The sequence below is a fragment of the Nerophis lumbriciformis genome, linkage group LG01 (genome assembly GCF_033978685.3).
Source record: "Nerophis lumbriciformis linkage group LG01, RoL_Nlum_v2.1, whole genome shotgun sequence".
Taxonomy (NCBI): domain Eukaryota; kingdom Metazoa; phylum Chordata; class Actinopteri; order Syngnathiformes; family Syngnathidae; genus Nerophis; species Nerophis lumbriciformis.
This window is the reverse complement of record NC_084548.2, coordinates 52,751,210-52,767,928: the sequence shown is the minus strand read 5'-3', so window position 1 is coordinate 52,767,928 and position 16,719 is coordinate 52,751,210. Positions and strand designations below refer to the sequence as shown.

At 38.8% G+C, this 16,719-nt stretch overlaps 1 protein-coding gene across 8 annotated transcripts in view; it reads left to right on the top strand.

Annotated features, from left to right (window-relative positions):
* znf385a (zinc finger protein 385A) overlaps positions 1-16,719 on the top strand; it is a 176,963-nt gene that overhangs the window by 131,517 nt on the left and 28,727 nt on the right. For all 8 annotated transcript variants that reach the window (XM_061986460.2, XM_061986477.2, XM_061986421.2 and 5 more), the window contains one exon: positions 8,030-8,204. In XM_061986460.2, coding sequence (XP_061842444.1) covers positions 8,030-8,204 — 175 coding nt within the window. The remainder of the gene's footprint in view (positions 1-8,029; positions 8,205-16,719) is intronic.

The window sequence follows — 16,719 nt, the reverse complement described above, 5'->3', positions numbered from 1 at the left end:
CACATAAAATGTCATTCCAGGTCATTACACTATGATTTACCAATCAAATGTGTGCTTATTCTAGTGTCATTTATTAGGAATCTTAATTTATGAATATTAATCATGATATCCTGTTAGTATATTAAATAAATACTAATAAAAATATATTTTTTACAAACTGGAAGTTGCAAGAATGTACACATGATCCCCTGCTTACATCTCATTGTGCAACATGTGAATGTTTTAATGGAAACTAAATGCAATGTCTGAAAGGGGTACAAGTTATTTCCAAAGCAGGACCTCCACCCAGACAAACAATACAAGTACACAGTTCATGAAAAACAATATTTTTTGTTAGTGTCATTGTAAGTGGGCCTAAACACTTATATTAGAAAATAATCTCATGGAAATGACTGCTGTCATTTGATTATAATAATAAGAGAATGTTGTCTGTCTATCTGTGTTGACCCTGCGATGAGGTGGGGACTTGTCCAGGGTGTACGCTGCCTTCCGCCCGAATGCAGCTGAGATAGGCTCCAGCACCCCCCGCGACCCCGAAAGGGACAAGCGGTAAAAAATGGATGGATGGATGGAGATTTAACTTGTTATTTATTCAGGTTTGGGACAGGTGTGCTGCTGGTGTAGCCACAGTGTGCACGTCTGATGTTGCTCACATGGGCTCCACTGAATGCTCAGGGAGTTTTTGCGTTTGCTCACAAACATGAAAAATTAGAGGGAACATTCCCTATCAGTGTTGTATATTTTGGTATTTCACTAATGCAAACTGCAAGCGGGGTATTATCAACATGTAAGCATTGTACAGTTAGCAAGCTAGCTTTTTTTTTTTTTAGCTAATTTTGCTTACATTTTTTGTTACTTGACGCTATCTGGACAGCGCGCTAACTGTTAGCATTGCAGTTTGTCTTTGGCTCTTCAGCATTCACACACAATTTCTATGGAAATAGCATGTTTTAGTTCTTTAAAAAAAAATCACATTATTGTACTGGTTTTGAAAGACGAAAACTACAAAAATGGCCCACTAATCCTCTGATTTGTCAGTCTGGCCCTCAGCGGAAAAAGTTTTACATAAAGAAAATGGAAAAAAATAGGTCTTTTGGTTAATTAGCATTTTGGAAATATTTAATGACTACATTGGATTATTTTAGTCTCCATAACACTGCAATCATATAAACGATCTATACAGAAATGACAGTTATTCTTTTTTAAAAAGGATCTTAAATAAACAACCTCTTGGTTTTGATCTTGGTGTCACTTTCCATTTTTGCTATGTCCCAGTGCAGAAGCCTTTTATTCTGAGCAGGCCCTCCCAGTGATTTTCAGCTGCCAAGCAGTTGATCCTTTTGGCTCAGTAGAAGAGCTTAAGAAAGCCTTTATGGCCGCCTCACTCTGCACTGCCATATACCTTTCTATCTCCCCTCATGACAGCCTTCATCTGAGAGGTCACTTCTCCTGCAAGCGGTCACACTTTCCACACGCCTTTCCATGCACGCCTCTTTCCACCTTGATCTGAAGGCTTTGCCCTTTCTCAAGACCACTTTAGTAGTGTACAGTTACAGAGAGTGGACCTTTTTTTGGCGTGATATAAGGGACAACGGGTTTGGTTGTCACACCTTTTTACTGCAGTCGGACTGGCTCATCAAAACATCTTTCAATTGTCATTCCTACAGTAAATGTAATTCTAAAGTGTTGGCTTGAAATGTCTATCTCCATTTTGTATCTCACTGTAACAACTTTTAAAGACAATCTGACACATTGTAACAACAAAGTCTATTACCGGAATGCTTTTCACACACTATGGGGTTCACTTGTCACAATGCTATTTAATTGGAACAAAATATTTTTTTTTTATAAAGGGAAAGAAGGAAGAACTAAATCTGAAATTGTATTAAATTGACACATACTTAACTTAATGCACCTTAAGGCAAAATGAAGGGACATGTATGAGTAAGTATAAGTGGCAACCAACCTCAACTGGAAGATTTTGCCAGCATCAAGACTAAAAACAGTCTCACACTAGTGGTGATGAGTCAAACGATACAGATGCATCATGAAACACAAGGAGTATACTGTGCCTCTCCATGCCCTTGTGTGTGTCACTTTAAGAAAAAATATATGGCCGATACAGCTACAAAGCGCCCAACTACTTAATTAAGATGCGCTTTTGTCATCTCACAAGTTACCGCCCGTACTGTTGGACATAGGTTTTCATCACTGTTATCAATACAGCTAGTGAGTCATTTACCCATCACTATTAAAGATTCTCGTCACACATTTTACGGGTAACTTTTTTTTTTGTTATAAAGCTGTTGTATAAAAGCCAAGTACCGTATTTTCCGGACTATAAAGCGCACTTAAAATATAGTTTTTTCCTCAAAACTCGACAGTGCGCCTTATAACCCGGTGCGCCTGATGTAAGGAATAAGTTTGGTTGAGCTTACTCACCTCGAAGCTATTTTATTTGGTACATGGTGTAATGATAAGTGTGACCAGTAGATGGCAGTCAAACATAAGAAATAAGTGTAGACAGCACTATGATTGAAAATATATAACATTACACATGGCGCTCAAAAATATATCAAAATGTTTAAGTACGACTTTGGCAAGCTATGAAGCCGCTTAAACATACGAGTATTATTATGGTACGTGTATAGCGTAAGACATACTATCTGGTGTTTTGTTTCGCAATATTATGCAAAAGCAACTTTTCTTACCTTCTGGTACCTGCTGATGTGTATTTGGGATCTATAGAAGTCCTGAAAAATTGCGCGCGTCCGTGAGTCGATACGCTTCTTTTTCTCTATCTTCTTTTTATGCGACATTCATCCTCCGCTGTTGCCATTTCTAATAAAAAGTAGTGTAAAGTTCTTACTTATATCTGTCAGTAAACTCGCCATGAAAGCGCTAAAACATACCGGTGCAGTGAGTTTACATTATTCACCCAAGGAACTTTAGTTATTAAAGTTCCGGTTGGACGATTTTTCACAGGACACATTTCCTGGGTTGTTGTTTCCGGATGAGTAGATGCTGCTTTGTTATTGATTCAAGTCTGAATGTCATAGCTCCATCTTTTGACACTTCTTCCACTCCCGTCCTTACACCCTACACCGCTACAACAAAAATGACGGAGAGAAGACGCTGCCAAAGGTGAGTCACGTAAATAAGACCGCCCACAAAACGGCGCATCCTGAAGCGACTGTCAGAAAGCGGCTTGAAGATGATCTGTAAAACATAATCTATGCAACATTTTGACCAAAGAACCACCATTACATGTTATGTAGACCACAAGGAAGTGTTTTCAATTTAGAAAAAAAAAATAATAATATGACTCCTTTAATGCGCCTTTTATATGAAAAAAGATCAAAAATAGACCATTCATTGGCAGTGCGCCTTATAATCCGGTGCGCCCTATGGTCCAGAAAATACGGTCGACTATTATTGAGGAGCGAAGTATTTACAATTTGACATTAAAAACACAAAAAGTCCTCTCTCCTCAAGTTCAGCTGTCTTGCCCCAGAGAGGACTCTGTAGGTGAGCTCTGATCCTGATTTTGGACATTTTCATACCACATGGTGAGAGACCATGCTCACTGGATTGGTAGATATAACGCAGGTGATGACCAATCCAACCCCGTTCTGACCTACAAGAAAAAGACAGCCTTTTGGTTTACAGTGCCAGATTATGCTTGTCAAACAGCAAAGAAGCCCACCCATGACTTCCTCTTTGCCAAGCTGGTCTATTTCTCCTCTAAGCCTGTTGGTTGGTGCGAAGGTCTAAGTGTCACTTAAATTCTCCAAGCCTTTCAGCACTTGTGGCAGCTGTCAAGCACCCATCAAGACCCCAGAGGGACTCTGACTGTAATCCAACTAGTTAAAAATCATCTCCACGAGTTTCCCCCTTGATGTGGTTTTATTACCCCAGTGTGGCACCTAGCATTGCACATCTGCTCACTCAACATATTTTTGCAAATAGCTGACAGCTGATTTAAGGGCACTACTGAAGTAATGTGGCGTCGTCTTTAATTGGCGCACACTAAAACCATGATAGTGGGGGTATAAAGACCAAATGAACAGGTGGTAGATAGAGATGCGCAACCTGTGTGTAGAAGATCACAATATGCGTGTGCTTTTATAACAGCCGACATACTGTAGACTGCTGGCGACAGCTCATTATAGCAACCTTACATTTAATCGGCCATGTTGGACCAGCCTCGCATTTCTCCGTGCAGATACACAAACAAAGAATCTCGGGATATCCTGACACCCGCCGGACGAATGATTCACCTGGCTTGTTTACTCTCAGTGCAAACACATCAGGGAGTGGCGAGCATTTCATAAGAGATTAGCCACTGCAATAAATCTGGTCAAGTTTCTATCTTTGTTGTAATTCAGGATGATCTTAGCTTTCTATGGAATCATCCCCGCTCAAATTTTACATCCCGGTTTCATCTTTTCAAAGAAGCATTTTGATTTAATGTGCTGGCTGGGTGGATATTATATCACAAGCAAGGTATGCCAGACAGTGATCCGCTACAGTTAGCCGTGCCTCCTTTATCACACGGACTCACAAAAGCCAGCAACCCGTTGATAACGTGTGGCGTGTTAACGAGGTAGCCATTCCGCCGACCCTCAGTTCAACTCCCATGTGGCGTCATCTGTCGGCATATTTGTTAATAATTAAGGTCGGCGCCAGGAACTGTCAAATAGTTTAGTTTTGGTCTTTGCAAGTGGACTAATGATTCACCAACAAATATTAACTACACAAGTCTACATGAATTTACAGTAAATTGGGAACAGCTGACAATGGAATAAGGAGTGTGTTTGGAACAAGGGGGCCTAACGGGGTCTCAGGTGTTTCCACTGTTGAATGTCTTCAGTCACCTGGTTGTAATCCAATCTTCCTTTCACTGTAAACCAGCCTCCTGTCTGTGACTGAGACCCAGAGTGTGTCTAGAACAGTGGTTCTTAACCTGGGTTCGATCGAACCCTAGGGGTTCGGTGAGTCGGATTCAGGGGTTCGGCGGAAGTCAAAACACACCCAACTCATCGTGTAAATCAGGGCCGGCCCGTGGCATAGGCCGTATAGGCAAATGCTAAGGGCGCCGTCCATCAGGGGGCGCCACGCCAGTGCCACAAATGTTGGAGGAAAAAAAAAAGAAAAAAAAAGTTGATACTATTATTTCTAAATACAAAAAAATAATCCCACGTTAATTAAAATGCAAAGTAAAGCCTATTTAATAGAAATATTATTTGTTACAACATTACAAACCCCCCCCCCCCGTCCCCCCCGCACGGTGCGCCCCCTCCCTTCACGTATCATGACTCTTTTTGGACGTCACCACATCAAAAAATCAACACAACATGTCAAAACGGCCAAAACTGTCAGGTGCCCAGGGAAGAAAAAAGAGAAAAGAAGAGAAGGAGAAACAAGAAAAGACAGAGGTAGCAGGTAGGTAACGTTAGCCTACATGAAATTATTTGTCTGTTACAGAATGTGATAGTAACCTGGCTTTTTAGCATTAAGCTAATGTTACATGATTCGGCAATTGCTAATCAATAAATAGCTAGTTCTGTTTTAACGTCGGGTTAATATTGTGGAGGGGGCTAAATTGTTATGGAAAATAATAATGTAACGTTAGGTAATTACAGTTCTCCCACCTTACATTCCTCAGGGACATTTGTATTAGATCTTTTAAGCAGGTGTTTTTTGTTTATATTGTTATTGCCTTCTGGTTAGCTAATGTTTGCCCTGCAGGTAATAGTCACTTTTCCACCCCTTTATATATTAGGTATAGTTGTAAGTAAAAAAAAAAAGGTCAAAGACAAAGCTATTCGGTTTCTTCTGAGTATATACAGTTCAATGCCGATGTGGGGGGGCGCCACCTAAAATTTTGCCTAGGGCGCCAGATTGGTTAGGGCCGGGCCTGGTGTAAATACAAACTTCTCCCAATCGGCGTATTACGGATACGGCAACAGCTGACTGATTTGCAGGTGTGTAATTTGTTGTGAATTTATGCACTGTGTTGGTTTTGTTGTTTGAACAAGATGATGTTCATGCACGGTTCATTTTGTGCACCAGTAAAAAAACCATGGTAACACTTTAGTATGGGGAACATATTCACCATTAATTAGTTGCTTATTAACATGCAAATTAGTAACATATTGGCTCTTAACTAGTCATTATTAAGTACTTATTAATGCCTTATTCGGCATGGCCTTATTATGACCCTAACCCTCTAACCCTGACCCTAACCCTAACCAAATAACTCTAAATTAAGTCTTTATTACTTAGAATATGTTCCCCTGGTGTCCAAATAACTCTAAATTAAGTCTTTATTACTTAGAATATGTTCCCCTGGTGTCCAAATAACTTTAAATTAAGTCTTTATTACTTAGAATATGTTCCCCTGGTGTCCAAATAACTCCAAATCAAGTCTTTATTACTTAGAATATGTTCCCCTAGTGTCAAAATAACTCTAAATGAAGTCTTTATTACTTAGAATATGTTCCCCTGGTGTCCAAATAACTCTAAATTAAGTCGTTATTACTTAGAATATGTTCCCCTGGTGTCCAAATAACTCCAAATTAAGTCTTTATTACTTAAAATATGTTCCCCTAGTGTCCAAATAACTCTAAATTAAGTCTTTGTTACTTAGAATATGTTCCCCATACTAAAGTGTTACCAAAACATATAACTTTGTCTTGAATTTGAAAAAAAAAACAATTTATTTTTCACTAAAGAAGAGTTGGTGGGGTTCGGTACCTCCAACAAGGTTTAGAACCACTGGTGTAGAATAACATGCATTACATTTTTTTTGGTGTTTACTACGTTAAAGTGACATATGATGATTTTTTTTATCTACATTTAAAACCTTGTGGTTGTGATAATACATAATAACATAATACATATCGGATATGCTTTGTTGTAAATGTTGTATACATTTTGCTCCACAGTTACTTTTTAACCTGCTTTTTTGAGTGCGTAGACTCGTAGAGGTTCGTAGAGGCGTTCTCAGATTGCAAATGAAACCACGCCCCACCTTCTCCAAAAGTATCATAATGTATCCTTTAAAAATGTACACTGTTTAAGAATATATCTTGATGTCGTCATTACTATTTTAGAACACCATGTAGATTCAACGTTATCGATTCAGACCCTGCATAAAAAATGCTGCTTAATCAGGATTTATGTCACTAAATGTCGCACGTCAGTGTTATTATGAACAAGACAAGATTAGATGAAAATATTACTTGATCCTATCTTTTTTTATGTTTCCTCGCAGCCTGAAACAAAGGGGGAGAAACCCCTCTCCCTCTGGCTGAGACCCTTACTTAATGTCCAAATAAGTACATCCACCTCACTGTTACCTCACACTGTAGCCAAACAGCATGCACGCATTATTGGGTAACATGGTGCAACCTGAGCATCATTAAAATAGCAAACATGAGACATATTTGGGACAATAATGAATGGTGCGAAAGCATTTGCCAAGAATGTTTTCATTAATCAAAACAACGCAAACAGAGGCATCCAAAACTGTGTGCAAGCTCACGCCAAAATGCATGAACCTTGATGAACGAGCAAATGAGATTAGTTAAGTTAAAAGTTAAAGTTAAAGTACCAATGATTGTCACACAGTATCCATCCATCCATGTTCTACCGCTTGTCCCTTTTGGGGTCGCGGGGGATGCTACAGCCTATCTGAGCTGCTTTCGGGCGGTGTGGTGAAAGGTGTCCTCTGCATTTGACCCATTCCCTTGTTCACCCCCTGGGAGGTGAGGGGAGCAGTGAGCAGCAGCAGCGACTGCGCCCGAGAATCATTTTGGTGATTTAACTCCCAATTCCAACCCTTGATGCTTAGTGCCAAGCAGGGAGGTCATGGGTCCCTATTTTATAGTCTTTGGTATGACTCGGCTGGTTTGAACTCACGACCTACCGATCTCAGGGCGGACACGCTAACCACAAGACCACTGAGCAGACCAAATTTATCATAGGTGCCCTTTAACTAAATGTTTTCTGTGTTTATCGGCAGAGCCAAGCAGAATCCCACTACAAAGGAAACCGCCATGCCAGGAGAGTCAAAGGCATTGAGACCTCTAAGAGTCGTCAAGATGGGGACAAGCCCTCACAGACTGTGACCCCCACCACCTCCCCATCCCCTCCAGGAGCCCAGGGCGCTGCCATTGATGGTGAGCCCAGCAACCAAGGTGAGAGGACAGAAAAAAGGGCGGAAGTCACAAATGTTTCATCCATCCATCCATCCATTTCCTACCGCTTTAATTAATCTCTATTCATTTGGTCTACAAAAAACTAATAATCGCTGGGTCTCTATTAGGGATGTCCAATAATGGCTTTCTGCCGATATCTGATATTCCGATATTGTCCAACTCTTTAATTACCGATACCGATATCAACCGATATATACAGTCGTGGAATTAACACATTATTATGCCTAATTTGGACAACCAGGTATGGTGAAGATAAGGTACTTTTTTTTTTAATTAATAAAAAAAAAAAGATAAATAAATTAAAAACATTTTCTTGAATAAAAAAGAAAGTAAAACAATATAAAAACAGTTACATAGAAACTAGTAAATAATGAAAATGAGTAAAATTAACTGTTAAAGGTTAGTACTATTAGTGGACCAGCAGCTTGACAATAATGTGTGCTTACGGACTGTATCCCTTGCAGACTGTATTGATATATATTGATATATAATGTAGGAACCAGAATATTAATAACAGAAAGAAACAACCCTTTTGTGTGAATGAGTGTAAATGAGTGTAAATGGGGAAGGAGGTTTTTTGGGTTGGTGCACTAATTGTAAGTGTATCTTGTGTTTTTTATGTTGATTTAATAAAAAAAAAATAAAATAAAAAACGACACCCATCCATCCATCCATTTTCTACCGCATATTCCCTTTGGGGTCGCGGGGGGCGCTGGTACCCATAATAAAAAAAAACGATACCGATCATTTCCGATATTACATTTTAACGCATTTATCGGCCGATAAAATCGGCAGGCCGATATTATCGGACATCTCTAGTCTCTATAATTAGTGTAAGGTCCAAAAAACTCCTATAGTTTTGATTACTTCACAGGATGGCAGTAGCTGCATTTGTATCAAGACTGGTCACCATGCAGCAGCTTTATTTACCTTTGCATACTATATATATATATATATATATATATATATATATATATATATATATATATATATATATATATATACTGTATATGTAGCGTTGATGTAACAAGCTGCTTTTGCTGTGTCGCTTGTAGTGTAGCTTGCTACAATTCTCCGGTAGTAGATTCCCCTGTCGCTTAGCTACATTTAATCGAGAGTAACTTGTAGCTTAGCTTACTACATTTTCCAAGTAGCTTGCGCATCACTGTTTATAGTTATCCTCATGTAATTGCATACAGTGTTCTATTTGCACTGCTTAAGTCACGTCCTATCTCAAGTCATAACTTTGTTTGATTTTGTTTTAGAGAGAACATAAACAAATGCAAGTAAGTAATATTCTGTTTCTAACCTGTGCGATACTAACAATATCCCAAGACATTCATTAATTTGGAAAACGAAGCATTCGGTTCCATTAAGTAAATCACAACGTCAACTGCAAATAAACTATTTGAATGCCTTTTAATTGCAAATAATATTGGGCTAAGACAACAGCCCTCTCTAGTCCCTCTCTCCAATATGAATGCTTGTGTTAGCGACCCCTTTCCTTTGACCCTGGCTGTTGGTTGCTTATGAAGTGTTTTAATCAGGGCTGTCAAAAATAACGAGTTAATTCGTGAATAGTCACATAAAAATATTGCATTAATCATTTATATACTGTAGGAAGATTAGCCACGTAATTTATTTTGACCATGCATGCTCCTTTACTTTACCCATGGATGGTTACCTAAAAGGCAGAGCAGGTTATTTAACCATCAGTGATCAGGTCAACGCATATGTTAGTGCAAAGGTCATTGAGAAAGTACGACTGTTGTACTCAATGGCAAATTTTTCTTAAAAATAAACTCTGAGTGGATTTTAGAGTTGCCGTGCCAGCAACTTGAGGGCTCCAGGTTCGATCCTCGCTTCCACCACACTGGTTTAAATGTAGTTTAAATATGTAGATAATGGGTTTCACTATGTAAAGTGCTTTAAGTCTCTAGAGAAAAGCGCTAAGTAAATATAATTCACTTCACTTCAAATGACATTTAAAAAATGTTCAGTTCGACATTCTGACATTAAAATAACATTATTCTCCAAAAGATGGGCTCTTTTTTTTAAGTTAATTTAAATTATGCAAGCCAGTAATAACTGTGATTAATCACAGGTCATCCAAATTCAAAAGTATGATTAAAAATGTGTAATTTGACAGCGCTAATTTTCATACAGTCAATTGATTTTTTTTCTAAAAGCCAAATCTTTCTGAAGCATGGTTGAGGAAAGTCCAAAGAAATAATATTATAGGTTTTTATTTTTTCATATTGTATTTTCTTTACACACTTAAACAAACTGGGTTATTTTGATAACCCACTTTATGAGTTGCTAGTGTTGGGTTAAATTTTGGAGTTATTTTTATGAATAGCAATCCATGTTTTGGGTTATAAGGGTATTATTTTAACTCAATTTCTGGGTTTTCAAAATTATGAACCATTTTTGGGTTGTTTTTCAATGAGTAACGCATTTTTGGGTAAAAAGCTTTTTTTATTCTTGAAGGGAATTTTACTATAGATTAACCTCATTAACATTATTTACAATCACCCAACATTGAGTTAGCATAACTCAACTTTTGGGTTAAATAATTCAACCAAATAGTTTAGTGGGGAATAACCCAATATTAAGTTATCATAAATAATTCAACGCAAAAGTTGGGTTGAAAAAATGAAAAAATGAACCCAAAATGTTGAGTTGAAATAACTCAAATAAGGGGTTCGTCCTTTTCTGAAACAGCAGTTGGGTTAAAATTGGGTTATTTTAAATTAAACGTCCTTCGAACATTGTCAGGCGTTGACGGTTTTTAATAAATCCTGTCCGACCCTTATCAATAACATCTGGGAGAAGGCGCTGAAATCGTTTTGTAATTAAATGTATTAATGTACAGTGTATCATTTTTAATCGACGTTAAGCATTGAAATTGGTGTATGATTTCTGTTATGTTCCCTTCTTTTGGGATTACTGTTATTCCTACTTCTGGTAAGAGTGAAGAAAAGAGTGTGACAATTGTGTGGATTGTGTATTTTTATTTATATATATTTATATGTATTGGATAAATATTCCATCCATCCATTTTCTACCGCTTATTCCCTTTGGGGTCGCGGGGGGCGCTGGAGCCTATCTCAGCTACAATCGGGCGGAAGGCGGGGTACACCCTGGACAAGTCGCCACTTCATCGCAGGGCTGGATAAATATTTACAGCTGGAAATGATCACAACCTGAAGCTAAAACAATAAAACCCTTCACGTTATGTTGCCCTATAGATGTTATTTTGCTTTTATTTTTAACTATACCAATGAACATAAATGGGCTGTTACTTTATGGTGCCGCTTGGCCACCATTTGTGATAAGACGTACAAAGTGTTGCCAGAAATGATATACTGTTGTCTGACCAAAACTATTTCGTACATCTGTTAAATGTAAACACGTTTTAAAAGTGATCAGCGTGGCAGTCACTTGGCCTGTCTTCAAAGAGTAGAGCAAACGCTCTTTTGTGCTTTTACACCATCAGTTACCAAAGTCAAACTCAAATGTCATAAGTGAATGAAAAATGAAGATGGCGTTGTTGGAGAAGATGAGGAATTAGCAATAGCTGGAATGGGACAATAGGCATGATCCAAACTCTTTCTTTAGCTGCTCCTCTCATCCAGTTGTATTTATTTTCTCAGAATCTCTTCATCCATCAGCTCAGTGCAGCTCATCTCTGTATTTCTAGCTTTAACTTAGAGGCTCTGTGTCTCCTCCCAACTTCTGTCTTCATGTAGAAGTTTCCATTCCCTCAGTGTCCCCACTTTGTGCTTGGATTAGACACCAGGCAGTGACTAGACTGGCCATGTTTTGGTGACATTTACCAGGTGGCTGAAGGTTTACCAGATATTTCCACCTTAGTGCGCCCACGACAAACATGACGAATCACATTATAACACTTCCGTCTGATCAAGACCAGCATGTTGCAACATTCCAGCGCAAAGATGTTGAACTGTGTTTGACTTTTGTCTCTGTTTTAACCACAACATCGCTTTGCAAGTGAAGATCGCAGTGTAACTGATCCCAGAATAGCAAGAGGTCCGTTTGGGTTACACTCCATCTCTCAGAGGGGATTTGAGATTGCCATTAGGGAGGATTCCAGCATAGTGAGCCAAAACAAGCCCGCTATTCCAGGGATTACGAAGCAGAAACATGTGAAAGAATCTACTTCTCGTGACCCTGGACCTAGTGTTTTCCTGGTTCGACTGTATGTTGCATGTGAATATACAGTATGTACTGGTATATGGGTTTTTCTGTGTGGTTTTGTCACACTGGTCCGTGTCAGTGCAGCCCACAACTTGAATTTAGTAGAGAACTGACCATACTTGCCAACCCTCCCGGATTTTCCGGGAGACTCCCGAAATTCAGCGCCTCTCCCAAAAACCTCCCGGGACAAATTTTCTCCCGAAATTCTGGCGGAGCTGGAGGCCACGCCCCCTCCAGGTTCATTGTTAGGCAGTTTCATTAACGTCCTCCCAGCGCGGCAACAACACACAACAACAGCAGTCACGTTTCCGTCTACCGTAAAGCAGTTCGTCTGCCGTAAACAGCAATGTTGTGACACTCTTAAACAGGACAATATTGCCATCTACTGTACATGCATATGTGACAATAACATCTGGGGCTTTTAGAGAGTGCAGTGCACAACTGCGCACACAAAAAGGAGACGAAGCAGAATGCATCATCAGAGAGGGTGTTCAGCATGGTTAGAAAAATAGTGACAGAGAATAGAACAAGGATGGACAATTCAACCCTTAACTCAACAATGAGTAGATGAGTGTTATGTGTTTGTATATGTGTAAATAAATGAACACTGAAATTCAAGTATTTCTCTTATTTATATATATATATGTAATAAAATAATTATATATATAGCTAGAATTCACTGAACATCAAGTATTTCTTATATATATGTATATATATATATATATATATATATATATATATATATATATATATATATATATATATATATATATATATATATATATATATATATATATGAAATACTTGACTTGGTGAATTCTAGCTGTAAATATACTCCTCCCCTCTTAACCACGCCCCCAACCACGCCCCCCGCCACCCCCCACACCCCACCTCCCGAAATCGGAGGTCTCAAGGTTGGCAAGTATGGAACTGACACAAGACAATTGATACTGGCCTTGGGGACGCTTGCCCACTAATGTCTGCTTTGTTTGATTAGCGTGATTGCTGAGATCCTGGCTAAAATGTGGTAGAAGTCCCTCGAAATGGGTACCTTTCATATTTAAATTGATACGGTACCAATTCTCAATACCGGTACTCAACGGTTCAAATTTTTGGTACTTTTGTGTGTGTTCAAATGTGTTTATGAATGCTAATTGTCTATTTATTTATTACCAAAGACTATAAAAATGGGACCCATTACCTCCCTGCCTGGCACTCCACATCAAGGGTTGGAATTGGGGGTTAAATCACCAAATAATTCCTGGGCGTGGCCACCACTGCTGCTCACTGCTCCCCTGTGGGGATGGGTCAAATGCAGAGGATAATTTCACTGCACCCAGTGTGTGTGTGACAATCATTGGCACTTTAACTTTAACTTTATATAACTTATTTAACAATGAGCTGTGTTGTATGTGTCTAATTTGCAAGTGCTGTACTGTACAGCATTACATAGTAGGCTTTGCATGCAGTTGCAATTCCAAAATAGGCTACAGTGTGTTGCCTTAGCCAGGAAGTAGACTTGTCTTTTGTTAAATCTTATAAATCATTTAAACTCTAAGTAGAAAATGGATGGATGGATGGTATTATAGTTATTACACACCAGCTGTTTGATTGAAACATGCATCTTAGTAGTACAGTTTTGATTATCAAATTTTGAGGTGTTGAAATCGCCATGTAAAATCACAACTGCAAATTTTTAGCATGTCCATTGCAAATCCAATTTAAATTATCATCTGAAGTGAATTAATTAACTCATAATATGTTGTACCTATGGTGAATTTTTATATATTCATCTTGGAGAAAGCAAACCACCAGGTTAACTAGTAGGTATTTTTCTTGGGACACATAATATCGGGCCCTTTAGTACTGACATATCTGTGTGGATTGGATTATTTCTTGCGGAAGAAAAGGCAATAAAATTGGACATTGGAATGCAAAGGTGATGGCCCTATCCGTGAGAAGAGACTAAATGTTTAGCTTGATGTAAACATTCTCAGGACTGGACTGTGCACTTTACCTCCTTTTGCACTATTTTTCTTTTCTTTTCTTCCTATGTTTTGCATATTTGTAGACTGGAGTTGCTTTTAATCTCATTGTACCTGTGTATAGTGACAATAAAAAAGGCATTCTAGGCATTTAATTCTAAGCTACGATCGGCATCTGTTGTTTTTCAGTCACTTACACACAAACCCCCGCCCCCTTTATGGTCAGGATGCACGCTCCTGACCCAGCACACACATACAGACAGGGGGTAGGAATATTCAACTGATGGTTTGGCTTCTCCAAAGAAGGAGTCCTTCATTATTTGACCGGAGTTCCTCCACGTACTGCAGACCTGAATAATGACGCTCGCTTGTAAAAGCAACTTTTGGTTCAGTAAAGCATCTCCGACATCTCTTTTGATCCAGCCGCACTGCCGTGTCATCCTTCTGTCCGGACGAGGATCACAAGATCAGAAATACACATCAATTTAGCGTATATTGAAAAGTAGAGCCTGACTGTACTGTTGAGCGCATTCTTCTTGCTTTGATGGCTTTGAGTGCTTGACTGCTTGTTTCCTGGGCAAGGGTTTAAGCGAGACTGACCATACATCCTCTTTTCCCCGGCAATGTCCTCTTTTGCGGGAACAAAAAAACAACATAAAAAAATCTAAAACATTTTGAAATGAGGGATAGATCTGAAGTTGATGTAAACTCCAGAGATTTAAGGGTTAAATATAAAATGTATGTATGCCCTGGCACACCATTATCATCATTTCATGATCCAAGCAAAACACTTTTTACACTTTTATACTGAAATAAATACACCTACAACTTATTAAATGAAAACATAGAAAAAACTATCAGCAGCGGTAAAGTTCAGATCCATGAAGGAAAGAAGAAAGTGAATGAATAAACTATAACTGAATAAATTTACATATGCATACAAATTTGTCTTCTTTTTTTATTATTTTTTTTAATGAATTAAGTATCGTTTATGACAACCTTTTTGCAAAACACTATATAGAATGTGAGATATAACAGGATAATGCATACGTTTATTATTTTTTTTCAAAACGCTTACAAAAAAGTGGGGCCCCAAAAACCCATCAAGCCATTTTTATGACTTGATGGGTCCCTGGGACCTCATTTTGAAAATTCCTAGCGCCAACACTGTTGTCAACAGAGGAGAAAAAATGCTTTATTTAAATAAATATATTATTTATAAAGCAAGTTCGAGTATCATTGGCAAATTTTCACCTAGTCCTGGCCTTGGCCTGCTACCCGCCTTGGTAAGCATATACCTCTACGTGTCCTCTTTTTGGGATTTCAGAATATGGTCAGCCTAGCTTAAACCGGTGCTGAGTTTGCAACTGTATGTGGCGTCACAGGCAACAAAGGTATCGGAATAAGGCACAGTTTGATTTTGATGTGACTCGGAGCCCGGTAGTACCAACTGATTTCGGGTAATACCAAAAAAGGAATAATTCGGTAACCAACCCTAGACCTTCCTGTCTTAAAGGAGAACTGCACTTTTTGGGGAATTTTGCTTATCATTCACAATACTCATGAGAGACAAAAAGACAATGTTTTTTTCGCTTTCTAACATATAAACATTGGCTTGTTCGAGGTAGCTAGCAATGCAGCTAAACATTTTGACCTCTAAATCGCTTTAAAGGGGAACATTATCACCAGACCTATGTAAGCGTCAATATATACCTTGGTGTTGCAGAAAAAAGACCATATATTTTTGTAACCGATTCCCGAACTCTAAATGGGTGAATTTTGGCGAATTAAACGTTGTGACGTCACATCGGGAAGCAATCCGCCATTTTCTCAAACACATTACAAACACAGAGTCAAATCAGCTCTGTTATTTTCCGTTTTTTCGACTGTTTTCCGTACCTTGGAGACATCATGCCTCATCGGTGTGTTGTCGGAGGGTGTAACAACACGAACAGGGACGGATTCAAGTTGCACCAGTGGCCCAAAGATGCGAAAGTGGCAAGAAATTGGACGTTTGTTCCGCACACTTTACCGACGAAAGCTATGCTACGACAGAGATGGCAAGAATGTGTGGATATCCTGCGACACTCAAAGCAGATGCATTTCCAACTGGACTGGACAGATCAGCTTTCAGCCATACCTTGCTGTTCTATGCGCCATGTTTGTTTGTATTGGCATCACTGTGTGACGTCACAGGAAAATGGATGGGTGTATATAACGATGGTTAAAATCAGGCACTTTGAAGCTTTTTCTAGGGATATTGCGTGATGGGTAAAATGTTGAAAAAA